The following is a 17,645-nucleotide window of genomic DNA, read 5'->3' as shown; positions in this document are numbered from 1 at the left end:
CGGTCTGTTGGATGCGAGACCCCAAGACCCTCCTTCTGCCACAGAGAACACTCATGCTCCAAGAATAAGGGAAAGACTTAAGGGATTGGGCCTTTTGACTAGACTAGAGAATAGGTGTTTAAAAGTTACTTGTAAAAGAGTTAGTTGGCAACTAACTCTAAGAGTGAACAGTTACTAAAAGTTCTTACCTTGGATGTGTGATGCACTATTCTGAAAAGTACTTTAACATCTTTCTTTCCTTAGAAACCATTTTGCCATTCTAACAAAGTAGAAGTGAAGGTATATTATTCACCTGTGATTTGGTTGGTTCCATGTAATTTCGGGATATTTTTTGCCAGGTTTTTTACCGCGATTTTTTTTTATTTTATTTTTTTTTAACAGTGCCTGTTTACATTATTTATGGGGGGATACACCAACCCAACCCCCCCCCCCCCCAATTTTCTTTCCATTTGTAATTATTCCCAAACACACATATATATATATATATATATATTACTAACCCCCCTATAAAACGCAATGGTTTTTTAAAAAAAAAGAAATTACAGCAGAAAAACCTGCGAAAAAACATCCTACGATTAAAGGACATCGTACCGATTTGGTTATGCCTCTTCCCAAAAGTAATGTGTTGGTTTCACCATATTACTTCCGTTAGGATAATTGTATGAGTGTACCCCCAACTGGGTCTTGCTTCCCCCAACTTGCCGTTAGCCTGTCCAGAATAAGTCTGCATTAGGTTTTACCTACCTAGAATAACTTTCAGTCATTCATAAAGTCTAACACTGGGTTTTGCTTTTCCCTGTGCTGTTTTAGACAGACACAAAGACTTAGGTTTATACCAGCCCTAAGTTGCTGATAGCTCCTTGAAAAAGTATATGGGTTTTACTTACCTGGAGTTAGCTATATGCCATCCAAAAATAAGTTGCAAGAGTTACTGCTTATCTCAATCTGTGTTACACTGATCTCAAAAGCACCTGTCATTGAATATTACATCCTTAAGTTTTACTCACCTAGTACAAGACATGCATTACTTACCGTAATAACATTTCTAATGATCGTTTCTGCTTAGATTCACATGCTGTGCATATAGTCCGACATCTAGTGGTAATCGGAGTATTGTATCTTTCATTCGAGGATCGAAAGAGGACGTCGACATGGGCGTGCTTGTAACACTATCCCCAACGTGACGTGTAGTGTACCCAAAATCCCTAATGCGTCGAGTTCCCTCCCATTGTGTTTTTTCTGCCGTGAGGGAGCTTTATGACGTGAGTGAGTAGAAAGAAAGTTGTAAGATGTCTATGTTCCTTCTACTCCAAGAGGGGAGGAAGGGTGGGCGAATGTGAATTTAAGATACAATCAGAAATGCAATTACAGTAAGTAATGCATATCTTCTGATGCTTGTTAATCTGCTTAGAAAATGCTGTAAATGGACTAGCGAGCAGTACCCAGAGACAGTGGCGGGATGTGTGAAGAAAGAGTAGCAAAGTGATGTGTTAGCACCGCTGTCCCACCTGAGAATCAGACCTGAAGTGTGTATCTAGGCAGTGGTGATGTGTAAAGGCGTAACTCCAGGTTGCTGCTTTACAAATGGACTCAAGAGGAACATTTGCAATAAACGCGATGGAAGCCCAGATGGAAGGGCCTAGTCAAAGTCTGAGAAGGGGGGGATTGGGGGGGGGGGGGGGGGGGGGGCGCTGGGAGCCTTCTGAATATTCCTCTTGACGAAATAACGTTTGCGAGACTCCCGCATAGCTCCAGTGGATTAGAGAGATTAACGCATCTGTATGCGTTGAGATTTTCAGGACCGCCAAAACCTTGGGCACTGACACGCTCTAAAGGCAGCACGTCGCCACTCTTTTTCACATTTATTTTAAACCGAGGCGCTCTTATGATTGGAATGCCCAGACGCATACGATGACTGATGCAGGGAGGGCGGCCGAACAAGGGGGAGAGGGGGATTAGGACAATCAGTAGGCACTGTCGAACCGTTCGGCGGACCGGTTGACGCCCGTTGCTTCGACATATCCGTCGAGGGAGTCTGGGGTTGTGCGTTTATCTTTCTGTGGTACGGGTGTGATGCTGGGATGTTGCCTCACCTTAGCACTACCGGTGGCCTGCCGGTCCGGGACGTGCAACTGGGAACCGAACGGTTCCACTGAAAGGTCTATGGCCTCCACATCGGAGCCATGGCTACCGCTAGAATCCTCGTCACTCGAGGCACCTGCGTCGACAGGGGAACTACGCCTGCTGCAAGGCATAGGCCGCCCACCACTTCGTCCACCGATCTTTAAGCGTCTTCGAACAAAAAAAGTTGTTATTGCAATATCTCTTATGAGCTCCGCATATGGCGACCAGCTAGCTGGGCGGAAGAAAACAATTTGAGGGACCTCGACACTTGAGGGATTTTGGGTACACCATGTTAGAACCCTCAAAAATGGGTTCATTCCCTCCACCTTAGAGACCTTTGCTGGATTTGAGGACTTGATTTTTTTTACCTGGCGAGAGCGAGACCCTTCCCCCCATGTATTTTAATGTGATTGTATACACGGTTTCTCTTTGTGGTTATGGAGTCTAACCAACTCCATAGGCATCTTTTACAATTGTGTCACAAAGCACCTTCAGTGCAGTGCCACAGGGAAGTCTTCCAGATTTCCCAAGGTTAAAATACCTTCTGAGATCAACTACCGTTTCCCAGAGCAGTAAAGTGAAATTGACTTTACTTAACACTGTACTTGCTAGACCCAGCACACCCTATCTTTCAATAGTAGAGTGCTGGAGGGGTTACATAGTATCCCCTGTGTCTAAATGCTCATATAATTACCTTTTCCTCAATTGAACGGCTCGTGGCAGTGGTTTTGTTTTGCACTACCATGGTTTGCATTTACTGCGACCGTTCGCGGACCCGGTAACGTTAACCACGGGAGCCATCTTTTTCAAAATGGCATCCAGCCATCTTTGCTAAAATGGTGCCCAGTCTTTTTTCACCATGTCTTTGCGGAAACGTCCTTCTAGAGAGTTTTACTGCGCGCCAAACCAGGTTTGGTCTCTTCGTTCATTCGCATTTGGCGGGCTTCAGGTGTGAAACCCACCTCTGGCTCCAGAGTGTCTGGGGTAGGCAGGATGTGAGGGAGGTGCCCGAAACCCCCTGTGCTTAGTCTCCAAGGAGACCCAAATGCACTCTGTGGTAATTGGCTGGCTGACAAGGACAGCCACCCTGCTGGGTGACTGACAGCTAGGCTGGAATGAATGGGAGAGAACTGAATAAAAAGGAGTCTTTTGGCTTGGCAGGCAGAGTCCACCACTGGACGAAGGAACCAAAGAAGATCTTGAAGAGGACGCCTACTGCAACTCCTGGACCGTTTGCCCGGTGAAGCCCTGCTGCAGTGACTACTTGCCAAGTTCGCATCGACAGAAGCCCTGCAAGGACGACTTCTACCATTGAATTGGTGGGACCAATCAACTCCCAAGTAAGCCACCTGGACACCCATCTCGGAGCTAGTTGAATTTCCTCAGAGTTGCTGCAGGAAACTAGAGCCAGGGAGAGGGACCAGATTGTGTGCGTGGCTTGTAAACTGGCCTAAAAGCTTTTGGAAGATCCTCCAGACTCCCACAAAGCAGGACTGACAAAGCCTGACCCCCTCACCCCTTCAGTCGAGTGCGGGATCTCAGATGTGAGGAAAGTCCACCTTGACAGCCAGGAACTGCTCTTATTGCCATTTGCTGTACCGCAAGGAGCTGAAACGCGAAACAGCCACTGAAAGTAAAATTTGCCGGTTGCCAGTTTTGACAGTGCAGGAGTCCCCCCCCCGGCCCCCCGATGTCCTCCCTCTTGTCCCCACGACTGAAGCCCAGGAACCGTGGGATCTGCACAGGAACAGAAGTCTTCAGCTGCATCTTTTCTTCTTTACCAAGGTACTGTAAAACAAGTCTAAGCGAACTTACCTCTTACTGTGGAAGAGCTTGTAACTTCTGCAACTCACAAGTCTAATCAGCTTGTGGCCCTACATTTGATTCTTTGTATCAAAGACTCCTACGACCTTGTGCAAATACTTTTCCATTTGCTTACCTGAAGTGCTGCATCCTATACAAAGACTTTTGACCATTGACTTTGCCTATTTGAATTGAAGGACTCTTAAGTGCCATCTGAAAATATTTGCCCTGCTTATGAATGTTTGTAATTTCTTGCATTCTAATAACCTTTGCCTTTACCAACATTTTAAGAGTGTTCTGAATGCCAACAGTAAGATATTAATGTCCCCAGCACCCTTGTTACTGTAGTCACCCGAGATGTAGGTTGTGTCTGTGGGCCATACCAAAAGGGTCTTGTCTGATTCAGAAACTCGTGTGATATGCATTTATCAAAGATAACCTTGAGTGTAAGAGTTTATTTGAACACTTGTGATTGTAGACCTCTGTAACATTACAGCTCACATTCCCCTCTGGAGATGAGCCTGGCTGCTCAGCTCTGCTACCAAAACTCTATACCAAAGGTTGGTTTTGCTTACACATGTAGTCCTAATTGTGGGTACTGCATACACACTTTGCCTAACACTTTTGTTGATGCTACTTTGTAACTCTTGCAAAAGCGCCCAGATACCCTTTGTTTATGGATTTATATAGCGAGCCTAACCAAACAATTTGACATTTACTTGCCTTTACGGTCAGATGAGCCCTGTTCAAGAGCCTGCAAAACATATCCAAGGTGATAAAGATGGTCTTCTAAAGTATGCCATGCAGACGTCCTCTAACCCATTCAGTACCTGGTTCACCATCCTTTGGAATGTAACAGGTGCATTCTTTTGTCCAAAAGGCATAACCCTAAACTGGTATAAGCCTCCTGGTGTGGAAAATGCAGTTCTCTCCTTGGCATGGTCTGTCAGTACCATTTGCCAAAGTCAAATGTACTGAGGAACTTCGCAGAGCCAAGTTTATCCACCAGTTCAGTCTTGGTGACTGCATTCAGGGCCCTATAGTCCACGCACAATCTCAATTCTTTGGTTCCTGACTTTGGCACTAGCACAACTGGACTAGCCCCTGGACTGGTAGATGGCTCAATAACCACAAGGTCAAGCATCTGGATGACCTCCACAATATGTGCGCCGACATTTTGTAGCCCCCGTTTTTGACAGGGAGACTTTCACCAGTGAGGATAGCATGCAGGCCCCAAGGCATCAAGCCCTGTGTCTGGGAAAACAGGGAGGCAAACTGACTGAAGAGATTTGCACTCCTCCTTTTGCTGCAGTGTCAAATCGGAGGAGAGTTTAACTGCCTCAATGGTTTCATCTGAAGGTTGTCCCCAGAGGAGATCAGGGAGAGACTCGCTCTCCTCCTCCGCTTGAGCAGAGGCTAAGAGTAAAGCTCCTAGTTCTGGTCTGGTGACATAAGCCTTCAAACGATTACTGCGATAGACCCTAGGGGCCTCCTTGGGGTTGCCCAAGTCCAATAAATAATTCACCTCTCCAAGTTTGCCTACAACCTTGAAGGGTACAATCCATTTGTCCTGTAAGGCCCTCTGCCTTGTAGGAACCATAACCAATACTAACTGGTCTGGAGTAAAATCCACCATGTTGGGCTTCTGGTCATGCCAATGCTTGACTAGAGCATGACCAGATTTCAAGTTTTCTGATGCTTCAGTCATTAGTGACATCCTCCCCCTTGAGGCCTAGCAGATAGTCAGTGACGGGCACTGGCTGTAGGGAAGGCACACTCTTCAACTCTTCTTTGATCAGGACCAAGGGGCCTCTGACTGTAGAGAAGCTCAAAGGGGCTGAAACCCACTCCAGCTTGAGGCACCTCTCTGTAAGCAAAAGGTTAGGCAAGATTTTATGTAGTAACCATGTGGGAGACTACACCAGCCTTGTCCTCTTGGCAATAGGGAACCCGACCTTTTGCATAGGCCTGTACTACAGATGTTGGTAGAGTGACTGAGCAGGCAGCCTCAACTCAAGAGGGGTCAATGTGAGCTCTAGAGATGCAACATAGGTATTCACAGTGACAAGTATTCAAATAACACCTATACTCAAGGTTTCTCATTAACATTAGTTATTAACTTGTCAGTTTAAGTAAGCTTTCTTTAGAAAAGGGCAAGATGCAACAATTTCAAAAATACACTCCTTCAGTTTAGTAGATACCCTTTTGGGACGACACGCAGACACTTCCTATACCCTAAGTTGACTTCAATAACTAGGACACTGGACATCGATATATCACTTTGATACTTAATGCAATACTGGAGTTGTAGAAAAAGGAAAAAAGGTTAAGTAAGGAAACAAAAGGTTAACAAGTTCTTCTGAAAAGGAAAGCACTTTTACAATCCCCCAATGAAATATAGGTTCACCTTTTTCCCCAAAAATAAAAGTAACCGATGTAGTACTTTGAGGGACAGATAACCACAAAGTGAAAGGGTCAGAAGAGCCTGCAGGGAGCAAGGACAGCCAACGTTAATTGAGCAAAGTATAGGGGAGAGGAAGCACTTCTTGAAGATTAGCACAAAAGTCTTGCACAATGTTAGTTCGTAGAAAAGAATCACGGTTGGGCAACAAGCTGCAAGACTTGTGAAAAGCAAAACTGCAAGAAACTCTGCAGTGAAAGTAGCTACTGTAGGTCTCCAGCGAGAATGAACAAGCAACACAACCAAAAAGGAAAGCACCACTTTAGTTAACAGTACATTTGGTTAGAAGAGATTTTAGCTGGCTTCTGTTGCAGTCCTGCAGATCCAGTGTTCCTGGCCCTCAATCGTGGGGACAAAAGGGAGGAAGTCTGGGGACTCCTGCACTGCGGTTCGAAGGTCGGAGGCAGCAAAGAGCTCTTTTCAATTCAGCGCACTTCGCAGTTTCAGCTACCGGTCAATAGCACCACCGTGGATCTTGGGCTCTTGATGAGCTCCCCTCACTTCTTGAGTGCAGCACTCTGGTGAGATGGCTTGGGTAGCCCTGCTTCTGGAGGGTCCTAGGGATCTTCCTGGAACTCTGGTCTGCTTAAAAATGATACTCTATTCTGGAGTTTCTGACCACAGGCACTCTGTTCCAGCAGCAGAAAGTACAGCCAGCAGGGAGAGGAGTTCCAGACAAGTTAGTTTTGAGGTTGATCGTTCCCACCAACCCAAAGGGAGAAGTCGTCCTTTCCGGGATTCTCAAGTCGATTAGAAAGTGGAGCTTCAGCACTGCAACAGGGCTTCACCAGGAAAACCAATGGTCCAGGAGGTTGCAGTAAGCTTCTTCCAGTTTCTTCTTCGGTTGCTTCGTCCAGTGGTTGACTCTGCCTTCGTCCCAAAAGCCAGCCCCCCAGTGGAAACTGGTTCCATTCGGACAGACAAGTGAATAACTCCTCCCCCGCTTCCTGACAAAGGCCACACACATCTCCCCCTCCTAGAATGGTAAAAGGGCCAACAAAGAACCACCAAGATAGAAATGGCAAAATAAGAAAGGAGCCACAATGCTAGAACATAGTTGACCCTATTGTGCACAACCGTGACTGAATGCAGTCTGCGATAAAAAAATAGCACAATGGTTGTTAGAACACGTCCACTGCCACCAGCCATAACTATATGGTTTGTCCAAGTGACTAAAAATTCACAGGATTAGAGAGAATCCATATAAGGTGGTGTGTGCTAATCTCTCATAGTATAAAGTTTCAGGATGCCAACAAAGTATCCCTCTATCCTTGAGAACCCTAGTTACTAAGTATACATAAAGAATCTAAAAAGGGAGAACCCAAAGTGCTCCCAGCAACACTGCCCATAAGGAGCTGCGTACTGCAAAAGTTAACACACAGATGCCTTTAAAGAGCTATTGAGGGGAAAAAAATAAATGCATAGTAAGTTAAACACAGTCATAGTAGCGTCCAATCACATCAACGTGAGGGCAAATGGGAATTAATGAGTGGAAAAAGTCTCCACTAATTCAGGATAGAAGGAAAAAGATCAGAAGTCCAGCAAAAAGTGCTGGGGGGGTCTCCCTTTGACCATCTGATCGAAAAGATAGGAATGACATGCATTACTCACCGTAATCATTTCTGATGATTGTATCTGCTTAGATTCAAATGATGTGCATAAAGTCAGACATGTAGTGGTAATTGCAGATTATTGCATTTTTTTCCCCAAAATCGAAAGGGATGTCGGCATGGGCATGACTTAAATTATTCATGACGTGTAGTGTACTCAGAATTCCTCACACGCTAAGTCCCACTGGTTGTTTTTTTCTGCCTTGAGGGACCCTTATGGTTTGCATGAGCGAGCACAGAACAGAGAAGGTGTAAGAAGTCTATGTTCCTTCTACTCGAAGTGGGTGGGCGCATGTCAATCTAAGCAGATACAATCACCAGAAATAAGATTACGGTGAGTAATTTAAGTCTTCTGATCCTTGTGGATCTGCTTAGAATCACAAGCTGTGCATAGACTAGAGAGCAGTACCCACAAATGGTGGTGGGATGTGTGAAGGAACAGTAGCAAAGAGATGTCTTAGCACCGCTTTTCCGACCTGCGAATCAGACCTAGAGCGTGTATTTAGGCAGTAGTGTTGTGTAAAGGTGTGTACAGAACTCCAGGTTACCGCTTTGCATATTGAATCTAGAGGCACATTTTGCAAATTGAATCTAGAGGCACATTTTGCAATCAATGCTATGATAGCCACTGTGCCCAGAGTCAAGTGAGCGCTAGGCGTGTAAGGTAGATCTCTCTTGGCAAGAGTGTTAATAGTGTGATGCAGTTTACGATCCACTTCGAAATAGCTGACTTAGAGACAGGGTCCCCTTCTCTACCAGCTGCCACTAACCTGAAGAACTGGTTTGCTTTTCTTAGTGGCTTGGTCTTTTCCAGATAGTAAATTACTACTGCTCTCCTCACATCTAGTTTGTGGCGGCTCCTTTCTGCCACTTTAGTGGGGTTCTGGAAAAGTGGGCAGTTCTATGGACTGGTTTACATGGACGTTTGAGATAAATGGGGTGAAAAGCGTGGGTGTGTGCGCAAAACCACCTTGTCCTTGTGAATCACAACAAAGGGGTCCTGAAAGGGCCTGCATTTCACCAACTCGCCTTATAGAGGTGATGGCCACTAGGAAGGCAGTCTTGTAGGAGAGTGCCTTAAGGCTAGCTTTGTCAATGGTGCAAAGGGGGCTAGGGGTTCCCCATTAGCTGGGTTGGAGATAGGGGGAATAAGTCTCTTTAGCCGCTCCATAAAGGCTTTTCACAGGAATCTTCCACCACAACACTCTGCTCTGGGACGTGGTGTACGCCAAAAGAGCAGCCAAGTGGACCTTTATAGAACTGAAAACCAGCCCTGAATCTAAAAGGCGAGTTAGGTACAGGACAATAGCTTTAGGAAAGCAAATATGATTGATGCCCTTGGTATTACACCAGGTAAAGCGCAATCTACTTTCCAACCTTGACCTGAACATTCCCTCTGTCCTCATCCTACTCGATCGCTCTTCTGCTTCATCAAGCATACCATCTTGCTCAGTCTCCGTGACCACCTGGGTATCACCGATCAGGCTCTGGCCTGGCTGACCTCTTTCCTCTCCGATTAACCCTCCCAGGTCCAACTTGGGTCCTTTCTTTCATCCATCTCCCTTTCTACCTCTGGTGTTCCCCAGGGGTCTAACCTCTAGCCCTGGCTTTTCAAGCAATACCCGGCAACTCTCACCCAATGCATTGTAATTTTCTGCTCCAATTTCCAGTGGTATGCTGATGACAACTCCTCTTCAGGCTTCCTCGGCCACCTCCTCTCCGATTGCCTAACTGCCATTCAGGGTTGGTGGGCCGCCAATGATCTGACTGAATGCCAGCAAGACAGATCCTACTCATCGGCACACCTTCACCCTCCTTTCCCCTCAGTCTATGGCCTGCCTCCCTTGGCCCTCCTTCGACCCCCACCTGCGAAGCCAAGAACCACAGGGTCATCTGACTCCACGCTTACCTTCTCTGCCCACATCTGAGGTCTCTAAAAAGTCAAACTTCCTACTGCACCGCCTCAGAGGTACTCGGCCTTTCCTCACCTTCCCCCAAAAGCTCACCATCTCCCGAGCCCTGGGTCTCTGTATATTGAACTATTGTAACAGCCTCCTAAATCTACCTGCCTCTACTATCCTCTCTTTACAAATCATCCAGAACAGGACTGCAACACTTTTCCATGGCCTCAAGCACTGGGATAGTTTCCTGCCAGCCCTGAAATCTCTCCACTGGCTCCCAGTGGACGCAAGGATTAAATTCAAAACCCTCTGCATTGTCCACAAGGCCTTCTGCGGCCAGGGTCCAAAATACCTTCAGCGAGAGCTAGCCCTCTGTAAATACCTCCCCTGCTGAGCTCTTCGCTCCTCTAACTCCCTCAGGGTCTGTCGTTTCTCAAAGAAACAAGCTTGGGGTAAATTTCTGTTTTCGGCTGGGGCCTTCCTCTGGCACAGCCTCCCTGCCACTCTGAAACTTGAGAACCATCTCCGGTACCGGAAGCACCTCAAGAACCTTCCTCTTTGCTTCTGCCTTCGACCCTCCTCTCTGCCGATCTTTTTCCTCTCTCGGCGCCGTGCACCTGGCCTACCTTCCGTCTTCCATGGCATAGGCAAATCTCCCGGACTATGTTATCCAGAGACTCTTCCCCTCCGAGCAGTTCTATGGGTATCTGGAGGTGTAGCATGGGCATTGGGTATTTTCCAGGGTGGCGAACAAGTCTATTTCTGGAAAGCCCCATTCTGCAAAGACTGAAAATGACCTCTTGTAGTCACCACTCGTGCTCCACAGGTAGGGTGAAATCTCTGCAGAGTACGTCTGTCAGAACATTGAGTGCCCCTGTAACATGCGAGAGGAGAGTGCCCACTTCCACATGTTCTGTGACAGTCTGGACAGCCTTCGAGAGTGAGTGCCCCTTTGTTTGTTCAAGCAGTAGATGCCCGTGGTACAGTCTACCCTGGAAATGTGTCTGGAAAACCTTCAGGACCTTGAACACTGCTAGTCGTTCAACATGATGTGATTGGACGCTACTGCTGGAGACCACACGCTGTGTGCTGTGTGCTGAAGGAGGCGAGACCCCACCCCCCCACCCTAACAGATGAGTCTGTGGTGAGAGTGGCCTCTGCTGCAGGGGTGGTGAAGGTTTTTCCATGCAGAAGGTTCTCCTTTGACCACCACTGCATAGACTGAACGAGGGCTGCCAAGACAACCACTAGATCATCCCACCGGCCACTGGCCTGACACTATTAGAGAGCCACACTTGCATGGGGTGCATGCACGGACAAGCATGAGGCACTAGGAAGACGCAGGAAGCCATCATCCCCAGCAGCCACATGGCTTTGCATACGGTCACCTGGTGACTGGCTACACAGTGAGGGATCTGGAACAGTATGTTTTGGACCCTCTCCGAGGGGACGACGGGCCAGCCTTCTGCTCGAATTAGAGCCCCCAGAAACTGTTTGACCTGGCTAGGGGGTGTTAGGGAGACTTCTCAAAAATGTGCCAATTCCCTCCACCTTAGAGACCCCCAGGACTTGATTTTTTTTAACCTGGAGAGTGTGACCCCTCCCCCCCCCTCATGTATTTTAATGTGTTTTTATACACTGTCTTTTTTGGTTATTGAGTCTAAACCAACGCCAAAGGCATCATCTTTTACAAGCACCTTCAGTGCAGTGCCACAGGGAAGTCCTCCAGATTTCCCAAGGTTTAAATACCTTCTCTGGGAATCAACTGTTTCCCAGAGCAGTAAAGTGAAAATGACTTTACATAGCATTGTACTTTCTAGAACCAGCACACCCTATCTTATAATAGAGTGCTGGAGGGGTTACTTTGTATCCCCTGTGTCTAAATGCTCATGTAGCATTTTTCATGTTACCCTTTCCTCAACTGACTGGCTGGTGGCAGTGGTTTCGTTTTGCACTACCTTGGTTTTCATTTACCGCGACCGGTAAGGCAGGAGCCATCTTTTTCCAAAATGGCGTCCAGCCATCTTTGCTAAAATGGTGCCAGGTCTTTGTAGAAAAGTCCTTCTAGAGCGTTTCTCTGCACGCCAAACCAGGTTTGGTCTCTGTTCATTTCGCCTTTGGAGAAACCTGCATCTGGCACCTGAGTGTCTGGGGTAGGCAGGAAGTTGCCTGAAACTCTGCTTAGTCCGCTAGGAGACCCAAATGCACTCTGGTGATTGTCTGGCTGACTTTCAGGCAAGGATAGCCACCCTGCTGGGTGAGTGACAGCTAGGCTGGAATGAATGGGAGAGAACTGAATAAAAGGCGAGTCTTTTGGCTTGGAAGGCAGAGTCGACCACTGGACAAAGGAACTGAAGAGCTTGAAAGGGACGCCTGCTGAAACTACTGGACCGTTGGTTTGCCCGGTGAAGCCCTGCTGCAGCGACTACTTGCCAAGTTTGCATCGACTTGGAAGCCCTGCAAAGACGACTTCTCCCTTTGAGTTGGTGGGACCGATCAACTCCCAAGTAACCCACCTCGACACCCATCTCGGAGCTGGTTGGTGCAGGAAACCTTAGAGCCAGGGAGATGGACACCAGATTGTGTGCGTTGCTTGTAAACTGGCCTAAAGCTTTGGAAGATCCTCCGGACTCCACGAAGCAGGACTGACCAAGGCTGACCCCCTCAGTTGAGTGTGGGACCTCAGATGTGAGGAAAATACATCTCGGCAGCCAGGAACCACGCTTATTGCTGTACCGCAAGGAACTGAAACGCAAAACACCCACTGAAAGTAAAGTTTGTCGGTTGCCAGTTTTGACCGTGCTAGTGCAGAAGTCCCGACACCCTTCTTGTCCCCACGACTGAGGCCCAGGAACATGGAGATCTGCAGAGCTGCACAGGAACAGACGTCTTTAGCTGCATCTTTTCTGCTTTACCATGGTACTGTAAAACAAGTCTAAGAGTACTTACCTCTTACTGTGGAAGTGCTTGTAACTTCTACAACTCACAAGTCTAACCAACTTGTGGCCCTACATTTGATTCTTCTTTTTATCAAAGACTCCTAAGAACTTGTGCAAAGACTCCATTTGCTTACCTGAAGTGCTGCATCCTATACGAAGACTTTTGCCTATTGACTTTGGCTTAGCCTATATGAATTGAAGGACTCTTAAGTGCCATCTGAAAATATTTGCCCTGCTTATGAATATTTGTAATTTCTTGTGTTCTAATAACCTTTGCCTTTCTTGTGTTCTAATAACCTTTGCCTTTTACCAACTTTATAAGAGTGTTCTGAATGGCAACAAGATATTAATGTCCCCAGCACCCTTGTTACTGAAGTCATCTGTGGGTGTAGGTTGCGTCTGTGGGCCATCCCAAAAGGGTCTTGTCCGATTCAGAAACTCAAAGTGTACAGTATTGAAGTATATTCGTGTTACTACAGGTTGGGCAGGGTGTGGGGGTGGTGATGGTGGAGGAGGGGGGGCGGGGGGGGAGAAACGGACAGACAGGACCCTCCGAGAACAAGCAGGTGAAATCTTTTGCATCAGAGTTCCGGCATCCCTTCGGTTCTACCAGGAATTCCAGCACTATGCCTTCTTTCTGCTACTGCACGAACTCCAGCCACAGTTCCAGCTTCTCTCTCCTCTTGCTGCACCCTAGGGGGCCTTTTATGACCCGCAGGTTTCTTCAGGTGTGGGCCGTTAGGCTTAATTGCCTAACTACTACCACGGCATACCTCTTCAGCCCTCTTCCTCGTCCCAGTACTCCTGGATTATGGGACTTGTAGTCCCAACAACAAAATTAGTTTTTAACTTCTGCTGTTGGCAAACAGCCATCAAACGTGTTGGATTATGGGAAAAGTTACAGGGATATTCCCAGTCTTCCTGACTGGTCCACCCACATGTGATCCTCCCGCAGTACACCACCCCCAGGGTCGGGATCAGGAAGAGTCTGCCTTTCCCTGGCCACATGAGGAGGGTCATAGGCAAGGTTTCTGAAAGGAATCATTACTGATTCATCACACAGATCACTTAACTGAGGAATCCCTGGGTTGAAAGACCTTCTTAGTGCTTACAGGTCGTACAAATTTAGGAACTCTAATGGAATGCAACCTCCTTCAGTTCATCCTAATTGGAAACTGCTGCGAGTCATTTTACTAGCCCCTTTTTAGAAAAGGGGTGGAGAGGGAATTGTAAAATATTCCCATATCTTATTGTGAAGGAAATGGCCACAAATCTCTGATCCTAAAGGCAAAATGAAAGTGTTCTGTTCAAAAGGAAATACGAGGAGTCTCAACTATAGTCGTTGGCATGTTCAATAAATGGTGTTCTAAAAACAAAGGAATGCTGCTGGTCAGTTGAATAGCTCAACGGTGGAGGAAGGTTGATGCATGCAGCATGTGTTCCAGCAACACTCCATTGTCTCAGGAGGGGTTTTACTTACACCACTAATGACATTTAAGGAGGCAGTGCAGGTGGCAGGCTTTGGACTAGACAATCATTTTGTTTTGCAAAACAGGACCCTCAGAAAAATAAATAGAAAGCGTGCACTTTAGTAGGCAGAGTAGCATGCATAAATGTGGCCCATCAACAAAAATGGGCTAATTCAACTGTTAGAATGCATCCGCATGTTCATGGCACACTTATTAGTGTGCCCGACACTGCATCAGTAATGTATTTTCACATTTCGTTCTGGCACCTTTTGTAATTAATAAACTTTGCTTGATGTCTCAAACCACTGGGCAAGTAGCCAAGCTTAGTACAAAGCACTTAACTAGAAACATTTGCACAACATCCTACTTGTAGCATTAATCCTTCAGGGACCGAGATCCCAAACCAACTGGATGTAAGTGCCAATAGCCCACAATGTTTGTTGACCCCTTCCCCTCCCCCCACGGCCCCCACCCTCCTGACCCGACCCTCCTCCCCCCCACCACCACTGGAGTGCGGTTGGTTTTGGGAGTGTGCAATATTCTCCACCACGGTCTTTTTCAGGAACTTCAATGGACCACAGCTTTTCTCTATTCACTTACTTGGACTTTGTATCGTACTCTCGGATTTTATCAAGGAAAAGCTTCTGAACAGGATCTAGTTCTTTTGTCTTGTTGAATACAATGGCTGAGAGGCCAAGGTTTCTTCGTAGCTGGATGGAGAGGGAAGATCTCAAGTTGGAAGACAAACGGAATAGGCCCTGGAGTAGCATGGTGATGGAAAACTTGTCTCAACTAGAAAACAAAATCATTTTGTCTTTAAGTGTGCAGTCCTTAAAATGGACAAAATCAAAAATCATGCATTCACTTTTTAGGCAATGACACTTAAATCCCAAACTAATGTTTTGCTGGAAAAGAAAATTGAGCTTCCTTTATTGAAGAATGATCAGGAAAACATGAAGAACTTAAACAAGCACACAGTAGTCGACTCCAATGAAACTTGTATATTTCAGTTGACAATGCATTAGTATTCTGGGATTGTAGCCAGAGATGTGAGCCGGTTGCAAATATAAAAACGGAATGTAGAGCATGAACAAGATTTTCTAATAGCTACGGGGCCCATTATGCACTTTTGCTGTTGCCAAAGTGTGTGAAATCCTTAGAATTCAAAACGTAGGTGTATCCGAGTGAAGGCCGTTTCTAGAAACAACCTAAAAATAAATGATCGCAAGAACAGGATTGAAGTTTCTGGAGGCAATTGAGCGGCAGCTTGTAGCTTACACAAGCATGTTAAGCTTGAAACCAAATTGCCAGAAGCTACCATGGCCAACTGGTGTCAAACAGGCCTAAATAGCATGTTTAATGCCAATTTATACAGATTCCCAAATACACTGAGTCACATAATTTACAAAAAGTTACATAGTTGGCATCGCATGTGAAAAATAGATTTGCAGTGTGCTATGGACTTGCTCCTCGTTCAATAGAGGTAGCTCTTGCTTGCATACCAAAGAGCTACATTTTGCATCTTCTCATGAAATATTTATTTCAATTCTTGAAGCACTAGGCTCAGGATTCATGTGGAGAGCAAAGATGACTGTTCCGGCAAGACTGCAAAGTTTCACTTGTTAAGTCACCAATGGTGGGTCGTTTTGAAGATTTGCGGGTGGTAGCAGTACATTAAAATATCAGTCTTAAAATTCCTCTGTGTGCAATATTTTTTACCCTCACCCTTCTTTTCATGGCCACTGGGAATATCAGCGAAAACAGCTGTGCTCTGGGCCCCTGGATACTGTACGAGGTAAGCATAGTTTTAAATGTTCTACTAGGACAAAGTACCATGTTCTCTAATAAAAACAAAATGAGCAGGTCAATGCACGTTATGGTTAGGTAGAAGGCACACTTTAAACCCAATGAGGAAGCCCTTGTACCATGTCGCTGGCTTTAGGACTTTAGTTATCCCAGCCAGACAAAGCCTGGCAGTGTTAGGCTCAGTTTTTATGTTCTCTGCCTTGAAGAGTCCTCATCCAACCTAGGGCAGGGGCCCCACAGGTGGTGCATAGTATACTAGAGAAAGAACCCCTTCTCTGTTAGTCATGTGGCTAGTCGAGTGGTGGCTTTCTTGCCTGTGTAATGTGGTTCCACTAGGCAGGGAGGCATCAATTTTACCTGGTTGGGTCCTTTACTCCATCTGTCGAAATGGAGGTGTCCGTTTGCCTCAAAGACTTGAAGGATGAAATGACTATCCCTTGTTCTTTATGCATGCGAGAGAAGGTGGCCATCTTCAGCCACCGAATGCCTGTATATCAGGACTGGGGGCTGTATTCAGCCTAAAACCAGTTCAGACTTGCATATGCAGATGCCAGTCTGGGATAGTGGTGAATAATTCCTTTGTGTGGGAGACTCTTCCAGAGTGCATGGGTGAATTTAGAAGGATGGTCTGCCAATGGCTGAACACCTCCATTTTTGGTGAGCAACTGGGTGCTGTGTTCACTCGTTGCCTGCCGAGGGAGATAAAAGTAAACCCTTTCCTTAGCCACTCACAGTCTACTGCGGTAACCCTGTACCTGGCATTCCTGAATGGCCCTACTGCTTGAAGAAGGCCTGAAGGACTGTAGCAGCATCCTTTGCGCCCAAAGGAGACAGCAAAGCTCGGCCTTGCTCGTAGACCAGCAGGAACACATTGTGACCCTATTTTCTCCTGATCCAGAGAAACAACTGTATCGCAGCTCCTGCTCAAATTCATCTGCTTGATGGTCCAGACTGGGTTCACACCAGAATCAGAAGTTGGAGCCACTCACAGCAAGGATTCTATAGGTTTTCCATGCTGAACAGACCCAAGACCCTTCATCCCAGAACATTAGGCAAGGGCCTTGGTTCCATCTCCCCAGTATGGGAATCTCCAGGGGCTTGTGCAGCTCCTGACTGAAGCACCAAATTCTCCTGGGCCTTCCATGCTGGCCCCTCTCCAGTGCAACTTTGCAAGCTTTGTGTGATGGTGCAGCTAAAACCATTGACGCGTAAGGCCACGCCCCACCCATTCCCAAGCGACAGCGAATATACAGAAGATAGAATAAAAAGGTGCCATTTTGTCGAGATGACATCTACACAGATTTGGACATACAGGCCACAAATCTCAAATTAAAAGAACTCAAACCCAACTCCAAGCGTATTCCTCAGATGTCCACAGAAAATATTGATACCATCAAGCAGTCACAACTGATATCAACACTTGGATTCTAAATCTAATAAAAATATAATCTGGAGCAGCCTAACCTTACCAAAAATGAACAAAAGGCTCTGGATACATTGGCTAGGCACATGCATATAGTCATTAAGGAAGC

At 46.4% G+C, this 17,645-nt stretch overlaps 1 protein-coding gene across 1 annotated transcript in view; it reads right to left on the bottom strand.

Annotated features, from left to right (window-relative positions):
- ATP5PF (ATP synthase peripheral stalk subunit F6) overlaps positions 1-17,645 on the bottom strand; it is a 122,248-nt gene that overhangs the window by 61,662 nt on the left and 42,941 nt on the right. The window contains exon 2 of the mRNA XM_069636388.1: positions 14,908-15,099. Within this exon, the coding sequence (XP_069492489.1) occupies positions 14,908-15,077 (170 nt within the window). The 5' untranslated portion in view covers positions 15,078-15,099. The remainder of the gene's footprint in view (positions 1-14,907; positions 15,100-17,645) is intronic.

This window comes from Ambystoma mexicanum, chromosome 7p (assembly GCF_040938575.1).
Source record: "Ambystoma mexicanum isolate Mex_15411 chromosome 7p, UKY_AmexF1_1, whole genome shotgun sequence".
NCBI lineage: Eukaryota > Metazoa > Chordata > Amphibia > Caudata > Ambystomatidae > Ambystoma > Ambystoma mexicanum.
The sequence above is the reverse complement of the archived record's forward strand: the minus strand, read 5'-3'. Positions and strand labels throughout refer to the sequence as shown.